This window comes from Martes martes (assembly GCF_963455335.1).
Source record: "Martes martes genome assembly, chromosome: 13".
NCBI classification, from domain to species: domain Eukaryota; kingdom Metazoa; phylum Chordata; class Mammalia; order Carnivora; family Mustelidae; genus Martes; species Martes martes.
Window position 1 is genome coordinate 60,707,260 of NC_137901.1, and position 20,102 is coordinate 60,727,361.

Consider the following 20,102-nt stretch of genomic DNA (forward strand, 5'->3'; position numbering starts at 1 on the left):
ACATCTTCCTTTAAATGTGGTCTAAGATTCCAGTGGGCGTGTTTACCCCTTATTTCCAGCCCCCCCACCCCACCCCAACACACACTGCCAGGCTGTAGTCATCCACTACCATGCAGCGCTGACCTCACACAGCAGGACCAGATTCTGCCATGTGAGTCTAAACCAGGTCCAGTGTGGACCTGCTGGAGCTACCTGGTCTGAGAGCGGTGGTGCCAGAACCCGGCTCACCTGTGAGCTGTGCTCTGCACGGTACGGCCCAGTTTCCGACACAGCTGTATACTCACTTATGCTCACTTACTGCATCACCTCTGGCTTAAAACCTAGAGTCAACCCACAATCCTGAGCAACTGTTTGCTTTTTTTTCCACTTGTATGATTTTGGCTCAAGACTAGCAGTCTCTTGATTTTTTTCAAATTCAGGTCACGCTGTCTGGGATACTCAAAGCCAGTTCCCAGAAATGTTCACGACTGTTTGTATAATGCAGTCTTCCCCACTAATAGATTTTTGAGAATCAGTCTTTTTTCTTCCCCTAACAGGACCAGACTAAAGAACTTCTTAAGAAGTTAATTTTTACTAATGTGTCCCTACCGAAACAAGATTCAAAGTCACAGCTCACAAAAATCATACAATTCCCAAAGGACCACTTCATGAAGCAGTAAGACCCATATGTTTACTACTATGATAGAAAAGAAATGTTTATATGCTTGACTGGACCTCTTTTCTTTTTCGTGCTGGAAAAAAAAAGGGGTGGGGGGGAAGGACTGCCAAAGGCTAGAGAGCTAAAACCAAATTCATCTTTATTCCAAACAAGCTCTCTACATGTAGCCTTTGCAATTTTTGACAAACTCCCTATTTCAAAACTGGTGGAAGCCCCCTTTCCTTCTCCCAGTCATCAAGTCCCATCAGTCCTCCTGTGACACCCAGCTGGCCTCTCCATCCCCTCTCAATGCTGACCTCACACCCCATGGACACCTGGTTGCATCTGCAATTACACGGCAGTCCCCATCTGCACATGCCTGCCAAATCTTCTTTGTAAACACTGACTTACGCACACCACACTCCACACAAAATGTCAGTGGTTCACTCTTCTTTTTAAGGCAAAATCTTATTTAGATATTTTGAAGGAGAATTCTATCCCTGAATAAGGATATCTAATTCATTATATATGGAGGCCAGGAAAATAAGCTAGGAACTGAGTAGGTTTAAGACCAGGGGCAATAGCCAGGCTTATGGCAATTTAAGTGTATGCCACCTAAAGCCATTCAAATTCAAGTTAACTACTATTTTATACAGACAGATAAGATTATAAATTTTCTAATTATTACAAAGAAATCTACACGGCACTTTGGTCCTAGGCCCAATTATTTTCACACTTTGGGCATTAACAGAAGTACCAAGATTATGTTTCCAAGACTTTCATCATAAGCCCAATTTTGTCATCTGTAAATGGTTAAAAACAGTACTTACCTTACAAGGCATAAACGAAAGGAGTATTTCTCAAACATTATTGAGGCATTAATGAGGAATAAATGAAACCGTGAATGTGAAGTGCCTAACCTATGCCTGCATATGATAAATACTTAACAGATACCTTTTCTGAAGCAATTACATGAATTGTCTCTATTGTAGCCCCTAATAAGCTCCAATCAATTGTAAACCTCTCCACATTTTCAACTGTTTAACTTATTATTTCCTCTACACCATGGAGTAGCAAAGTTTGTGAACCCTATCTCCTAAATACCAATTTATATGAGATCTGTAGCTCACCATAAGTGCCTTAGTTCAGTCCCTCATCAATTTTTGCCAGGATCATTATATGGTCTGTATTAAATATTTAGTTACTGTAATTCATTCTGAAAGATGAACTCATCAGATCAGGAGGAGAGGAGAGTGACAGAAACAGGTAGGCATGGGGCTTGCATTCTGAGAGAGAAAAGCAATACACAGGGGTGTGGGCCCCCAGGGATCAGCCTTTTTGAGAAGTGTAGGGCTGTTAGCAAGAACAAACACTGAGTATCTAGACTAGGAGGAAGGACCAATCTGGGCCAGGTCCTGGACTTCTGCATTGGCCACAGAAAGGGTTTTTTAGAGCAAAGTGGAAGGATCATGTCTGTGTTTTAGAATGACCACTCACTCGGTGCAATGGCAGAGGGAAGCACAAAAGTAACACGAAAGGACTCTATCCATAGGGAGCTGAACACCTTGTTATGGAGTCAAAGTACAAAGTACTAAATAAGCCAGTAAAATGGTAAGATTTAAATTATGGAGAGAAGTGTTAAGATTACAGCTATTAGGAAGGAATGCGTCACAGATGAACGAAGAAAGCCCTAACCAAGAAATGGGCCACAAGGTGGTCCTGAAGGGTGTGCAGGATATAAATAGGCAGAGAAGAGAGGATGACACTCCAGGTGGGGATAAACTGTTCAGACTATTTTGAATCAAATCCCAGACGAGCATGATAATAATTAGGCACTCATCCTGTTCTGGGCAAATCTACAGGGACAGAGAAACAGAAGGCAGCCAGCATTACAATAGTATTCCTGGAACCTGATAAACATAAAGCCGGCCAACAATATTATGGAAAATAGTGAAGGGCAACTAAAAAGAAAATCCTGAAAGACAAATAAGCACTCAAGATGACCTTACATTTTTAAAAGCCCTGCAAAACCTTCCCCGTAGCTTAAGCCGCAGGGCCACTTCAAAAGCAGAGATGGAGTCTCTTCATTCAGGGGCAAAAGTTCAAACTCTGAGCTCTACTGAAGACACTGGAAGGAGCTGCTGGTGTGTGGCTTTATGCTCCCTTAAACGAGAGGGCAGTAAAAGAGCAGGGACCACATAGACCCATGGCTTTGGCCCCAGACCTGTTAATGCATACAAGTCACACTCCTTTAGCAGCAGACTGGTTCTCTGCAGCTCAGGGTGAGGTTGGTGACCTCTCCCCACCTGCAGCATCACCATTCTCACTCCTTTGGTATTTCTTTCTCCCTCAACTTATTCTTCTCAACTGCCCTTGCTCCTGTAGTCCCTCCCAGTTCACTGATATGACAAAGGAAACAGATGCACACAACTAAAGCTACTAATCGTGAATTCTGCATGGAGTCTTAGGCCTGTTACAGCATTAATTCCCTTGATCCTTATAGCAAACCTCTGAGGCACGTGGTCTTTATCCTCATTCTGTAGATGAGAAACTGACGCACAGAGGGTAAACAGTGGGACCAGCCACACAGCCAGGAGGCATACAGTTGGGATTTCAACTCAGGCAATCTGGATCTAGAGTGGAAATACTTAACCAAATGCAATTCTGATTCTCATGTTGAAATGCTACTTTGTTCTTCTAACATTCCTAGCTCTTACTAAAGATTGTAAGGTAGAATGTAAGCATACTGTTGCTATTAATTATGGTGGATTCTGAACCCAGGCCAATAAGAAATCACTCAGTCGCTAACAACTAAAACAGTGGTTGGCCAGTTCACAGAAAGATGCTTTAGAACCAAGAATCTTCCTTTACTAGGACAATTAGTACTTTTTTCAAAAGACTTAGCCCCATGTCATTCCAAGTCAAGAGATCTGGATTGAGTTCTGGCCTGTCACTTATTAGCCGAGTAATCTATTTACAGGAAAAAATCTTATAATCTGAACGGATTATAGGTTTTTAAAAAATACTGGAAATATGGAAATATTAAGAATATTTACTCTATCACATTATAGGAAGACTGTGGGTCAAATCATATATACGTAAAAGTGATTGGCAAAATGAAAAACAAAAAACAAAACTCATTTTATTATTAAGGTATAATCAACTCTTAATTAGGACAGATGTCAGAAACAGGGAAAAACATCTATGACCTTCTCCATTCAAGTAAGTTTTCATGCCAGAAGCAGAGGAGGTACCTGGGATAAATACCAAGAGAAGAAGATTCGAAGAACCATGGGAAGTTTATAGAAAAGCATTCCATTTCTGGGAATGAGTACTGCACAGGCTAGTGTCAAACAGTTGCTGATGTAGGTCAGGGCAGCTTAAGACATATGTAAATGGAACAGTTGGTACAAAAAACTACAATAAGAAATTTATAAATAAATCTAAGTCTTGTAATTCCCAACCTTAAGACTTAGATAACCTAAGAGATCACATAAAAAGCTTAGTTATGGATGTCACGGGAAACTGGGCCTCGGCCTTCAACACTGCGCACCTGACCTTATAGTACGCAGCAAAAACAGAGGCATTCTAAGAGATCAACCATAAAATGTATTTCTTCGTCTCTAAAAGTGTGTGTGTGTATGCACTTTATATAGCCCCTCTCTATAAAACTTTTTTTGGTTAATGATCCCATGTTAATCATTTAATTCAGCTAATGGTTAACTAAAACAGTATCTCACTATACAGACTAGATACATTCCTGAAATCATTTTTTGGCAAACAAACATTTTCCTATTTTCTAGTTTTCCTACCTCCTAAGAGCATATTATATTTTCCAGTTATCCTGATTACAACACAAAGAAGACATGTAGGGGGTAAAAGGGGGAGAAATGTCTTGATCCTCAACTTGACAATAGCAGGTTCATAATCCACCATGTACATGTATCTCAACCAAGAAAGAAGGAACAATTCTCATATTTCTGGAAAAGATCCTAATAAATGTTCTTGGGACCATATGCTAAATTTATTTCACCATTTCCCAAAATTCAGGAAGGACAAATTTCTCTGTGGTCAATCATCTGAATTAAGAACATTCCACTAAGTGATTTTCTTGACTTGCCTGCCACTCTCAGAAGCACCAAGTGCTGCCATGTTTACTGGGCACCTGTTCTACATCAGGTGGCCTGCGTACGCATCTTCCTTTGATCTCCGCGACAGCCCTGAGAGGGCATTATTACAGTCTCAGCTTTACAGATGAGGGAAGGGTGAGGGATGTTGAGGAACAGGACCCAGGGACATTTCTACTAAACAAAAGATTTGAATCCAGGTTTTGAATCCAATTCAAATTCAAACCTGGATTTGAATTTGAATCAAATTTGGATTTGAGTCAAATCCAAATCCAATTCAAATCCGGGATGTGAATCCAGGTTAGCTTGATTGTAAAGCTCTCTCTCTTCATCCTATCTTTAATCCTCATATATGGACCTGAACTTCAAAATCCTTTGTTTCTAGGTTTTCTCAAGGGTCCTCAGAGAGCTACCACATGTAGGAAACACAATGTAAACACTATGGTTATGACTACATACTATTTTAGATACTATCAAAATGTATGTGCAGCCCCAAACTTCAAATCTCATGACAAAAAAATAATTCTGAAAATCAGCAATATAACGTCCAATCATTTGGGCATGAAGAGTCTTACATTGATATTTTCTAACTGCAGTAGATGTACTGTAAAATATGACTTCACATCTTCTGACAAGAACTTCACACTGAATCCTGTTTCTTTAAACAGCATCTCTCGATCATCTTTTGTCGGCCAGTACTGTGCACATTTAACCTAAAGTTAAGAATATGTAGATATTAGTTCATAGACATTATGAAACCCTAAAAAGCTGGGAATGGAAGACAAACCACACACATACATGCTATATTTTTTTCAAGTACCCAAATCTACAAACAACTGTACTACATTTGATGATCAATGTATTTTAATAAGATTGGCATTTTATAAAAGCAGGTCTGTAAAATGTTACTATAACTTATAGTAAAAAAAAGCCATCAACAGATACGTTCATAAAAGTGAATCTGTCATTTCTAAAGCATGATAACCTATATTTTAACATCATACTGGCATTCACTTTACATTTCTAAAATTATCAACCTGTTGTAAGAATCTTTTCTTCAAACAGTATTAAAAAGGTTTTATTTTACAAGTATTTTCTAGAAATACCTATGAATCTGCTACCACATACTATTTATCTAGAAATAACAAAATTAAGTCAGGGGAATGAATCAGAATTTAAGTCTCCTTAGGGGTGCCTGGGTGGCTCAGTCAGTTAAGCATCGGACTTTGGCTCGGGTCATGATCTCAGAGTCCTGGGATGGAGCCCCCCTGTCTCAGGGCTCCCACTCAGCAGGGAGCATGCTTATCTCTCTCCCTATTCCCCTCCCCTTGATTATGCTCTCTCCCTTTCTCTAATAAATAGCATCTTTAAAAAAAGAATAAGAAGATAAGCCCCCTTTATCTAGAGTTGGTATACTTTGGCAGAGCTACTAATATGGAATTCCTATTTGTGACGATAAAAGCATCTTCCCAAAAGCCAAATTATGTGGCAAGGTGAGATAAAGAGCCACTTCATTAGGGGGAAAAAAAAACCCACACAAATATCCTTATAAAATATGGTCATTTCTTCTTTTTCAAATCACAAACAGTAACAACACCTCCAAACAAATAATTACTATAAGCTAATACTTCCAAGGGTGCTAAAAGACATTTTAAATATGATCCAAGAAGTGAAAGAGCATAAGTGAGAACAACTCAGAAATGTAGTGATAGGAAACAGAAAAAAATTAGGAATCAAAGAACAAATCATTTCAGAAAGGAAGACTAAACTAAAAAGAACAGAGGCATGAATAAGCACATCAGATAACGTCCTAGGAAAAAAGAAGAGGAAAAGGAAGACATTTCTTAAATAAAAAAGAAATGGAGTGAAAGACAGGAGTTAAGAGAAAGTGACAAATATAAAAATCAGCAAAGAGGGGCGCCTGGGTGGCTCAGTGGTTTAAGCCGCTGCCTTCGGCTTGGGTGATGATCTCAGGGTCCTGGGATCGAGTCCCGCATCGGGCTCTCTGCTCGGCAGGGAGCCTGCTTCTCTCTCACTCTCTCTGCCTGCCTCTCTGCCTACTTGTGATCTCTCTCTGTCAAATAAATAAATAAAATCTTTAAAAAAAAATAAAAATAAAAATCAGCAAAGAAAATCTAGTGTGTATCACAGGAGGACCCAAAGAAGAACACTAAAGCAAGCAAAGAGTAAATACTAACAAGTAAAATGAATACAATTTAAAGAACATACTATGCATCTGGAAAAACTGACCCAGAATAACCAACACTTAAGACATATTTTGGTAAAATTAACAGGATTTGAAGGAAAAAAAAGTTTTTTGGTAACCTAGATAAAAAAGAACACATGACTTACAAAGGAAATAAAATCAGATATCCAATTGACTTTGTCAGAATCTGTAATGCCAAAAGGAAATGGGAGTAATGTATTTAAGTTGCTCAAAGCAAAGCAAATGTGAGCCAAGATTTTATATCCTGCCAAAGTGACTTTTAAGCATTAGGACAGCACAGTAACCTCTCATCGACAGGTAAGAAATCAGGAACTATAATGCCCATGAGTTCCCTCTTTAGTATGCACTACAGAATGAGCTATCTACAGAACGACTGGAGAGACATCAGTAAGACCGAGAGTGTAAATTAAATATATATTTATTTACATGTAGAACAAAGATTTTACAAGGGATATAAGAGAGAGACCACAGTATAGGATGTTATATACTCTGACAATGTAGGTAAAGTACAACTTAAAAACAGAACGAGATGGAAAAACATAAAAAATTTAAAACTTATTTAGTAATTATTTTGGTGATGGAGTTGATACTCTTATTATGAGTATTTTTGGTGTTTTAACATGGGACAAAGTAAATGAGTCATTATGAAATATTCTTTACCCATTGTGTCTTTGAGAAGCTGGATTCATGGTATGGAAAAAGGAAGCAACAGATACAAGATCGAAAGCATTAAGCTATCCCCCTACTGTTCTAAATTTGAATTGGAGTATCAGTATGAACCCTTGAAGTATGTTATCTAACACACAAACACATATTTTCCTTAGCTCTGTTCACTAAAAAGCTCTAAAAACAATGATCAACCCAGCATCAGTAAATATTCCTATTTTTACTGTCATCTTGAAATACCACTGTCCAATAAAAGAAACCAGGGTTCCTTAGAGAAATGGCTGATTCTATGAAGAAGAGGTTAAGGAGTCATTCCAGACAGTAAGAAAATTATTCAAGACTCTTTGGTTTTATCTCTTAGATTTCTGACTCAGCCCAACTTGCAGAGATTCCTGCTAGCTAACAGAGAAATAATTCAACTACTAAGACACATAATAACTGCAATGGAGTAAAGTACATCATATATGATTAAATCTAGGAGTTCATAATAACTGATCCCTTCCTGCCCCTGTCCCCACACCAAAAAAATCTAACTGGTCACCTGTTGAGACACTAGGGAATCAACTATTTTGAAAACTGCTTTCCTATATAAAAGTGGTCAACTAACTAGAAGGGAAGTTTCTTTTTTTCTTTCTTTTTTTTTTTTTTTTTTAATTTATTAGAGAAGCAGGGGCGGGGGAGGGGGAGGGAGAGGGAGAGAAAAACTTAAGCAGACTCTGTGCTAAGTGCAGAGCCCAACATGGGGCTTGATCCCAAGACCCTAAGATCACAACATAAGCCTCAACCAAGAATCAGGTGCTTAACTGACTCTGCCCCTAGGCACTCCGAAAGTTTCTTTCTATAGAAGTATTCCAACAAAAATTTAAGAGGGAATGATAAAATTGGAATACCACTATTTTGTAACCCTTAACTAAATAAGGAACTAATCGCTGACCAGCAATATCTGCTAACAGCATAAAAAGAAAGATAATCAGACATTAGGGGCCTCTTCATAAACAAAGCAATATCACCCATGAAATAATCTTCCCCAGAATTATTAAACTTGAATCTTATGAAGCATCTAGTCCCAACCACCATAAATATGATCTCTAATTTCTAGTGGAAGTCTTATCTTACGAATATAATAATTATACTCCAAAAGGAGAGATGAAACTTACAAATCATCTACTTTGCAATGCTGCTCATATTGTTCAAACAATGTCATCATCACTTAATTTTTAAGTCACACTGGAAGCCATGAAAAAGCCACTGTAAACAACTATGCTAACATTGCTAGACATTCTGGTATGTGAATGCCACTTAGGATTAGAAAGAGAATAGAATAATTTGTACCACCATCGAAAGCCACCAAATATTAATTTAGATAAAAGTAAGAATCAGGAATCTGAAGAAGATCTTAGGCTTGCAGAGACCTTACTGACAATACTTTCCAATTTGTTTCTTTGACAGAAAAAGAACCTAAAAGTGCAAAAGTTAAAAGATTTAACTAATTAGTACTGTGTTTAGACAGTACCTCAAGTTTCAATAAATTTATACATTCCCAAACTTACGGTCTCATGACCTAAAAGCCAATAAAAATTCATATAGGTTAACGAAAACCTGTCACTTAAATCTTTTACAAACTTTTTAAGATTTTGATGATAATAAATGATAAAAATTCTAATAAAGCCTAGGGATTCCAAAGACCTATGTCACCACTGGTCAATATGTGTTTCACTATATTTACATCTTGGAGAGTAGTGGTGTACAACTATTATTTAAATACTTAAGGTAAGAAAGGAAAAGGATATACTACTTCTGGTCAGAAACACCCTGATCAGAGCCTTTAGCAATTCAAGGCCAAAACCAATAAATCAATGAATATCCCAAAAGAAATATGAAAACATTTATAAGCTAATGATACAGGCAGTACAGCAGTTGTAAATATTAAGTATTACTCACCGATTCCTTCTCCACAATTCGGTTTAGCATGACAACTGCTTTGGTTTTTTGCTGCCAAACCATGAGCCAGAAATGGCAACCTGTATTAGGAAGTGGACCCTGTAAGAACACAGAAGAAGAAGGAGGTAAGAGAAAGGAGATGGAACAAGGTTCAAGGAAAATTCCTTCAAGTATGCTTCTGGTTTAAGAACAATGTACTGAATCATAATAAGTAAATCATGACTTTAAATCCACTAGAGTTAAAAAATTGGTCTGTACTAGTTGTTTATAAATGATCAAAACTGACTTTTATTGACTTCGGCCACAAAGGAATTTTTTAGGTTATCAGATGACTTTCAGAGTTGAGGGCTGGAAAGCCAGGCTTCAGTGGGAACCAATGTCAAGGCAAGACTCTGCTCAAATGAGTCCACCTGGGACAGTGCTCCTGACCCTGGCACTACCATCACTTCACTTTGCTGGCATCGCCATACGAAGGTGGCTATAGCAATCACACATAACCTTTCAACAAACCAGAGTCAAAATATGGGCAGGAATATCTGACTGGTCATGTTCTAGCTGCAAAGGAAATTTCTGTCCCTTTCAGCTTTCATAGCAGGAAAAGAGGCCCTGCCTGCCATGGATCATGGCAGTCCTATGAAAGAGGAAATGTGTGCCATCACTGGCCAACCAACCACCCCAAGTGAACCAGAAAAAGATTTCCAGAAAAAGCGGAAATTTCAAAGTGCCTGTAGCTGTTAATCTACAAAACCACAGCATGTGCAACCTCAACAGAAGACTTAAAAGAGGCAATGGTTCATATTACCGGGGGGGGGGGTCCTCAAATCCAATTATCTTCACATTTTACTTAATGGGAGCATAGGGCAGAAGTAAGGGCAAATAAGAGATGAAAAGGCCAGGGTCAAATTATAACTTATTTTACAGGTGAAAATGAATGAGGCTCTCCTGCAACTAACGGCCAAGTCAGCAAGCACTCTCCTCACAGGGCAGAGAGAACAGCAGCTTCAGGGGCTCGAGGCCAGGTCTCCTGAACTTCAGCTTCCCCTGACAAACAAGGTGATTCACACGGTTTGAGGCTGAAAGCATCTTTTACGCAGTTGTATTCCCTGGTTTGTAGCAGATTCCTTATTAATATTATTTAAATTAATAAACTCTAAGCTTCTAAGTTATAAAAAGGCCAGAAATCCACTCAGAATCCTGAGTAATGACAACCAAATATTTGAAGATACTGTTCTCCTCACTCGATGTGTATTATCTATTACTTGATCTACTTCTAAAACGAAATGAAGTGAGAAAATCACCAGTTAAAATGAATGCCTTTTCTTTCATCTAGAAAAATGGATCTATCCATTCACCAGAAAAGTCACTCCTTAGTGTGTATACATATGGAAACACAAAACACATTCTGTCAGTGGTTCTAAGGTCGTAGTGCAGGTTATTTCTCAGCTCTTCCACCTACAAGCAATACTAACAGTTTTTGTTGTTTGTTTGGTTGTTTGTTTTTTGCGAAGTGGAGATTTACAGCAAGGAATGATTATATATATAAATATATATATACATATATGTGTGTGTGTGTGTGTGTGTGTGTGTGTGTGTGTGTGTATTTATTTTTTTTTTTAATTCAGAGGAGGGGTGCCTGGGTGGCTCAATCAATTAAGCATCTGTCCTTAGCTTAGGTCATGGTCCCAGGGTCCTGGGATCGAGCCCCACATCAGGCTCCCTGAAGCAGGTGGGAAGCCGGCTTCTCCCTCTCCCACTCCCCCTGCCTGTGTTAGCTCTCTCGCTGTGTCTCTCTCTGTCAAATAAATATAATCTTTAAAAAAAATTTTTTTCAGAGGAAAAAGGTGACAAAAAGAAGCAACAAACAATTAGAATAGCTAAGGTTTTAACAAACACTCAGCATCTCTAGTTTTGTGTCCTATAAAATATCCCCAGCCTTCAAAGAGCTTACTAAGAGGCAAGGAGAAGTCCTTGTTCTACTAACTGAAACATATCAAGCACCACAAGAGTGAGGGGTAAACCATCAGATCTTCCCAAGCAGGGAGGACGGTACAACAGAGCCTTAAAAATGAGGGGGGAGCTGATACAGGGAGGCGTCGTAGGACAGGGAGCAAGACAGGGTCCATTCCAAGAATAAGACAAGGCATGTGCCAAGTATAGGGTACATTTGGGAGAGACAAAGAAATCAATAAGGGCAAAGTACAGGTAAGTATGCAGTAGGAAACCACACCTGTAGAGTGTGGAGGGTCTTGAATGCAGGAAATAGTCACCAAACTTTTTAAGAAGTAAAGTGATATGATCAGATTTGTATGTTACAAAAATAACTCTGGAGGCATTGCTAAAAAGACAGGTTAGGAAGGGAGGGACTGGTAGCAAGGAAATAAATTAAAAAGCAACTGCATTAGGATTCGGTAGAAGGTGAGCATAGCTTTCACCCAGGTGGGAAAAACAGGAAGGGAGCTGACTTGGTTTAAAAAAAGGAAAAAAAAGAAAGAAAAAGAAGAGTTAGATGTAGAAAATACAGAATTTGCGATGTAAATGAGTTATCTGGATAAAAATATCCAGTGAAGACCTGGAATATATAGGGGGAAAATTCAGGAAAGAATAAAAAAGCTAAAGACACCCTTCCAAGTCCTCCAGCTCTAAATGTGGGGAGCTCTATCAGGACACACAGCACAGTCCAATAGGGACAGGGTGCTTAAACACAATTAGTAGGCATTTTTCTTTATCACGACGGGATTTACAATGTTTTTATAAGAGGACTATTACTACTACTATTACTACTAATAATAAAAAGTAGTAACACATGCCACAACGAATAATCCATGGAGGGCTTACCAAAGTACCAGGAACTATAAAAATTTCTCTTAGCACTGTTTCAGAGATAATATAGGTAGACATCTATAATATAGATATACACACATAGGCTTGGGGAGTTAGGTAGCTTGTCCAAGGTCACACAGCAATCTTATGGTAGGAGAGCTGAATGATTAAGAACATGACCCATGGAGCCAAAGGGGCTTCAAATCTGGCTTCAACTCACTTGTTGCATGGGCTTGGTAAAGTTGTTTAATGTTCCTGGTCTCTTTAGATAATTCCTCATGCATAAAACCAGGGTGATGACAGTGTTTACCGGAGAGAGTTATTTTGAACCTTAAATTATACAAAACACATAAAGTATAGAATAAGGTTACAAAATTGCTAACTGTTACTAATTTTATTTCCTACTATGATGTAAAGTTCCTAACAACAAGGTTTTACTTAATGTCTATTTAATTTTTAAAAAAGATTTTAAGAGCGGGAGGGGCAGTTGGAGAGGGAAAAAAAGAGAATCTCAAGCAGATGCCATGCTCAGCATGGAGCCCAACATGGAGCTGGATCTCAGGATCCTGAGATCAGGACCTGAGCTGAAATCAAGAGTCAGATGCTTAACTGACTGAGCTACTCAGGTGCCCCACAGTCAGTTTTATTTAGATAATGCCTACCACACAGTAGATACTCAATAAATCTTTGTCACATGAATGAATACCTAATGAAGTAGTTGGACAGGATTTGGGCACAGATGCTGTGAATCCAGTGTCTATATTTTCTTAAGATATAAAGGTTGAATACACAGTTTCCAAGAGTTGAAGTCTGAGATGTAGACTGAAAGGGGGGAATAAACTCCTAAATCAGAAACCTGAGAAGCACCTACAAAATTTAGGATTATGATGAGAAAAAAAGAACAAATAAACAAGACTGGGGAAAAAGGGAGAGAAAAAGAGAGAGAGAGAGAGAGAGAAAGGAGTGTGAGAAGGGATCTAGGGTAATTATTCTTTTCTATTTTTGAACATGATAGGTTTTTTTCAAATAGAAAGTAAACTGAAATTCTAAAAAATGAGTTTATTAAAAATGTCGTAAGTCCTCATAAGAAAAACTCCAAATATTACAAAAAGGCAGAAAACAATAAAGTTTGATTATTCCTAATTCTTAGAAATAACCAATATTAATGCTGTATGTGTAATTTATTTAGCCAATCCCTCACAGATTATTTCTGTCCTATTATTTCTGGTCCTGTGCTATTAAAACTAAGTTGCAATAAACACCTTCACATATATCTTTATGTCTGTACATATTTAACTATTGAGTATTATAAACTTTTAAATCTCTGCTATTTTCACTGGTAAAAAATGAGAGGTGGCCACTGGTTTAAAATTATATTCCCTAATGGTTAGAAAAATTATGTATCTTTTCACAGGTATTTGTCTACCCTTATATTCTTCCTTGAACTGTGATTTTATGTTCTTGCCATTTTTTAAAATAGTTTCTCTCTCTCTTTTTTTTTTTTTAACATATAGCAGCTACTTTAAGTAAAATGAAGTAATTATTTTCATTTCCTGTCAATCAGAAATAGTCCAATAGAATATCATTTTACTATATGAAACTGCTGTCTCTTTCAATAACAGGTTATTCTGACCCAAATTTTTAAAAAGCTCAAATATTATGAACATATAGCTTATCTTTTGAATTTAAAAATCATTAACTGGGGGATATAACAGCACTACTCATTAAGTCTCTTGTCATTTGATAAAGAGTAGCTGGTGTGGATAAACCAAAATAATTTCTATTTTCAAACAATGAAAGAGTACTAGTACTGGAATATGGGTGTGGCCAATGTGCCAAGAAGCAACTGGGCAGAATGCCACAAGGAACCCTCACGCTTTCTGGCCTCCCAGCCAGTATTCTGGGTACCTGGTCTTACTACCCTCACTCTGAGCAAAGGCCAGACATCATCAAAGGCATGTTCATATTCTCTGAAAATGCATGCCACAGAAAGGGGTTGAGAAGGGCTTTTGGTTATGATAGAGATTATGGGAAGAGAACTTAACAAAACATTAACAAGCATTTTGTATCAGTATAAAGCAAGGAAGATAATTTGCCTTAAAAGAACTAGTGTAAGCCATTCATTAAAGAAATTTCCTTTTTAAAAATAACTTTAATTTCATGTTCACATACATACCTGCAAAACACCAAGATATCTACATTTTACTACATAACGACAGAAAAAATTGAAATGGCATTTCATTTCCAAAAGAAGACATCCTTTTAGCTATGTTTCAAAGCAGACCAACCACAGTAACTGCACTGCAAGGCATTTGCTTGACATCCCATCACTTGCCTGTGTTAAGATGTAACTCCTTTGCGCCTCTTCTATATCAACTAAACTGGCATTTATATAATCATTTTCAGCATTTTGCAGCTTAACACGACTGTGATCATCTGAAACAGAGAATGATAAGCATAATTGTCATTTCAAACTTCTCACTTCTTTTTTACTTTAATAGTAATGTTCTGGGTACTTTTAAAATGATAGAAGAAACAAAGAAAAATAAACTAGCACCACAAGAGAGTTGAGTCAAGTCCTAAATTATTCTCTTTTTTATGAAGGAAGTATAAAAATGAAACTTGTTGTTCGTTACTGTGGTACTGGAAATGCTTTTGTTTGTACAGTAGGTTAGCTACTGTAACAGAAAAATTGACCAAAGAATAAAATATAGTAAAAGGAATAAAGCACCTACCGTCCTAAAAGTAAAAGATTCATTTAGAGTCTTGGCGCCTAAGAACTGATAGATCTACCTACAAAAAAATCCAAAATGGCCTCAGATAGAGGAGACTGGATTTCCATGGTAGCTACAGTTCATTTTCTTCATTCAGTTGATCTGCATTCAACTATATTTAAATAATTTTCAGTACTTAATTATATGTAAATTAAGTGTTAAAGATTTTAAAACACAGACGGAATACTCTAATTCTTTTTCTTTCTTTCTCTCTTATTCTTTTTTTTTTTTTTTTAAGTAGGCCCCATGCCCAATATGGGGCTGGAATTCACAAACCCAAGATTAAGAGTTGCATGCTCTACTGACTGGGCCAGCCAGGCGACCTGGAATATTCTAATTCTTTACAGGACAACACAACAGATAAATAGATCTAGTTTAGATATATTTCTAGCGTTTAAAAGTAAAAATGTCACCATCTTCAACAACATGGATGACCCTACAGGGTATGATACCAATTGAAATAAGTCAGGCAAAAAAAACCAAAAAAACAAAAAAACACACCATATGACTTCACTTATATGTGGAATCTAAAAAAATAAAACAAAAAACAAAAACAGATGCATAAACCCAGAGAACAAAACCAGTGGCTGTCAGAGAGTAGGAGGGTGGGAAGATGAGCAAAACAGGCAAAGGGGATTAAGAGTTACAAACTTGTGGTTATAAGTAAATTCCCTGCATAAAAAGTACAGCATAGGGAATATAGTCAATAATATTCTAATAACTTTTCTATGGCGACAGATGGTAATTACACTCATTGTGGTAAGCATTTCAGAATGCATATAAACACTGAATCATTATATTGTACACCTGAAAATAATATAATATTGTATGTCCACTACACATCAATTTTTTTAAAACACGCCTCAAAATTAAGAAAATGTCATGAATGCTCATTAAAAAAACCCAAAATACAACCAAAGCATTAAGATCTGAAGAGTACCTACAAATCAGTAAGAAATGAGAGACCACTGTTTTTAAAAAGTGAACAGGGACAATACACAAAAGACTAATTAATTTGAAAAACATTTATTTAATCTATTAAGGAAATGCAAATTAAAATGAAAAAATAACTTTTTTTTTTAATTTAAAGATTTTTGGCAAAGTTTTTTTTTTTTTTTTAATGATAATTTCCTGTGCTGTCAAGGCCACATCTAGCCCCTTAGTAAGCACTAGATGAAACTATAAGAGAACTTTCAGATGCCTCGTTTAGAGTAACAGGTATAAAATCCTTTAAAATCCAAGGTTCCCATTTCTGCAAATGAAACCAACACATATAGCCAGAGACAGACACAGGGATTAACAGTAACACACAAAAGGGGAAATAACACAAATTTCCAAAATGTACAACAATTACAGTATACATGAAAGATGTATCACTTTAATGGAGCCATTAAAAATCATGCTTTAGGGGGCACCTGGGTGGCTCAGTGGGTTAAAGCCTCTGCCTTTGGCTCAGGTCATGATTTCAGGGTCCTGGGATCGAGCCCCACATCGGGCTCTCTGCTCAGCAGGGAGCCTGCTTCTCCCTCTCTCTCTGCCTGCCTCTCTGCCTACTTGTGATCGCTGTCTGTCAAATAAATAAATAAAAAATCTTAAAAAAAAATCATGCTTTAGGGTTAAAAAAAGTAAAAATGTCACAGATTTAGAATTTATCCTGATTTAAATATGTAGACTACAAAACTTTACCTTGTTATCATTTTGATGAAAAAGGAGACGTTTTCTCAGGGAGAGAAAGTACATGCATAATAACACAGTTAACACTGGCTTAGTATCCTAAATACACAACTGTCAGAAGAATGTAACTGAATTATAAACCAAACACATTGGATTTTTAACTCTGGAGAATACCTTCAATTTAAACTGCTTTCCTGAAGGAAATTTATACTAAGTATCCTTTTTCTCCCCACTTTTTAACTTAAAACAAAACCTGTTTACATTATCTCCATATGAAAGAAAATGGTAAATGGCTACAGTTTCACACATCAATTTATCTGAGATGTTTCTGCTGGACTGAACCCAAGACCTCTGTAAATATTACATGTCATTTGCCAACAGGAAAAACTAAGATCTTGTTATAGTAAATCACTTATACTAGTGTTCTCGGAAAGATGATGTCAGCAAGCACTTTTTTTTTTTTTAAACAGTCACTTTTTTTTTTTTTTTAACAGCTTAATCACCCTTTAACAGTTAAATTACGTGAGCTGGTAAAAAGGTCAGCTACCTAATTAGCAAAACAAAGACCATATATCTCCTAGATAACACTGATAAAGCAGGAGAATGTTCCCTTGTAGAATGCCACACCATCCCTAAAATTCGTGTTCCACTAGAATAGAATACCAAAGGAATGTATTTCCTCATGTTGTAATCACAGAAAGAACCCAAACCCCAAAGGTTAATCATATCTATTGCACAAGTGAAAAAAGCAATTTGGCCAACAGAAGCAAGGATCCATAAAAACCGGGAAAGTTCCTCTCCAGGGCGCTGGGAATGGAGTTATCTTGCAGGTTGCCATTGGAAGTTCTGGAGAAAAGAAACCCAGAGAAAGACCTTTGGCAGTTTATACCCTGCCCTCAGGACCTCGAACTAGAATTCAGTTATTTTCCCTCTAGCTTTAAAATCTACACCAGCAGTCACTCCAATACATTGAAAACACCGAATCACACAGTGGTAAAAGCACAAATACACTTCTTGGAGCCCCAGGGTCTGACCAAAGGGAGCAGAGTGCTACCTAAAAGACACCCAGGGTCCTGCACAGTCTGGCCCCAAATGGTGGCCTTGCTTCCCTCTCACATTTATTTATATAGTCAACAAAAGCAAAGGAACACTGAGAATTTTCTCAGAAAAAAATGTTTAAATTTTGCTAGCAGATTAAGACCAAAAAATGAAGGTATTCCTTGGGAAAACTCTCTAACTACTTAGAACTGGCTACAAATGTTGGCTGAACCTATATTTTCTCCTCATGACTAATTAGAAACAAAACTCTGAAATTCACCTACATTATCAGAAATTTATTTGAATTCTTCTGCTTTATTAATAAGATTAATAAAAACTTTAAAGCGTATTTAACATTCTGATTCCATAGGGGAAAAAAGAGTTTCTAGTGTTAACTAAAATATATCATGTTAAAACTATCTACAAAGATAGTAACTTAGTAACTATACAGTACATTTCAGGAAGTGAAACTATCAAAGCCTTTTTATGAGAAATTGTGACTTTATGATTTATATTCTCTAGCAAAGATAAGAGACAATGGCTTGTCTCCAATTAGGAATCATCACTTCATGTATGGCTTAAAACATCTGTGAGAGTAGACACAGGTCGCCTCACAACCTGGGAGTCAAATGTCCCCTTTCTCTCTGCCCTATTACTATCAGTCAGCCCAAAACCTGTGAAGTGCTCATTTCAAAACAAAGTTCTGACTTCTGAATTAGTATAAAAAAAATAAAACATAAAAACACTAGAAAGTTAAATGCTTTCTCCTCTGCCAGAGTTTATTCTGCCCAGAAACCTCTGAAATGAGATTATTAAACAGAGTCCTATAACCCCTGGGCTCTGAGTATTAAGCCCCGAAGCCCCCAGTACTTTACCATCATTCTAAGCAAGGATATGGTTATCTCCCTCTTTCCTAATTTTTTTTTTTTGGAAGATTTTATTTATTTATTTGACAGACAGAGATCACAAGTAGGCAGAGAGGCAGGCAGAGAGAGAGGAGGAAGCAGGCTCCCTGCCGAGCAGAGAGCCCGATGCGATGCGGGGCTCCATCCCAGGACCCTGAGATCATGACCTGAGCTGAAGGCAGAGGCTTAACCCACTGAGCCACCCAGGCGCCCCCCTCTTTCCTACTTTTAAAAAAATCCAGAAAAGGGAGAAAAATGAAGACAGTTCAAACTACACTACATGAGATACCCAAAAGTAATCACAGGAAATCTTATTTCTCAACATCTAATAATACCAAAAGCTGAACTATCAAGAATGTATATATGTACATATATATATATATATTTTTTAAATGGGGGCACATCTGTTCTTAATTCTTGTCACCAAGTGAATGAAGAAATGCAATATCCAATAGAATTGTAGCTTGTAAATTGGATAAAAATTGAGCAAACTTCTGATGAATATTCCCTTCACCTCCCACCCTCAAACAGTATGTTTTCTGAGAAATGGTTTCATCTGTCAAGAAATGACGCTCTAGTTGTGGCCTGAGCTGACAATACAGATTAGCTTCCTCTTTCAATAATGTCACAATAAGCCTTTTTTTTTTTTTTTTAAATCACCCTCTACCCCATTCACTGGTTCACCTTTTATCATTATTGTAAAAAGATCTCCTTTTTGAAAAGTCTTCCAGGTCAAACAGGAAAAAGGATTCACACTCATAACCATCCTCCTAGGTTATACCAAGGCAGAGATAAACAATCATTATCATCAACTGGGCAAGGAGAAGACCAGTTCCATTAGTACAGCAGTGAAAAGACTTTCTCCTCTAATTCTCCTGTTCTCAATCAGAGAGAAACCATAAGTTTTCAAAGACTAATGTCTATATTTATATGTTACCTCACTGCAAGAATGCAAAGCATTTCAGATATGTTGACCCTCTTTGACTCTGCAAGTTAAATATGTGAGGCATAAATATTAATTTTCTCTCTTGAATCAAGCAATGAGCCAAAAGCAAAGCTAGAACTAAAATCCAAGTCATCATACATGCACTACCATAGTAATGAAGAAACACACACCTTAGTAAACACAGAGTATTGACATTTCAATTGTTTCTTTTGAAAATAAAACTCAATTTGATGAACAGTTTCTTTATTAACAACATAACCAACTACAACCACTATAGAATGCAGTGCCTAGAATGTGTCAGGTACTGTATGACACACCTTACAAAATTTCTGCAACAATCCTCACAA

The 20,102-nt window shown here is 37.2% G+C and overlaps 1 protein-coding gene across 2 annotated transcripts in view; it reads right to left on the bottom strand.

Moving 5' to 3' along the window:
- The window catches only part of PTPN2 (protein tyrosine phosphatase non-receptor type 2), a 79,961-nt gene that overhangs the window by 22,865 nt on the left and 36,994 nt on the right, over positions 1 to 20,102 (bottom strand). For both annotated transcript variants that reach the window (XM_080821025.1, XM_080821024.1), the window contains exons 3-5: positions 14,754 to 14,854; positions 9,599 to 9,697; positions 5,340 to 5,477 (exon numbers count right to left, since the gene is read on the bottom strand). In XM_080821025.1, the coding sequence (XP_080677151.1) occupies positions 5,340 to 5,477; positions 9,599 to 9,697; positions 14,754 to 14,854 (338 nt within the window). The remainder of the gene's footprint in view (positions 1 to 5,339; positions 5,478 to 9,598; positions 9,698 to 14,753; positions 14,855 to 20,102) is intronic.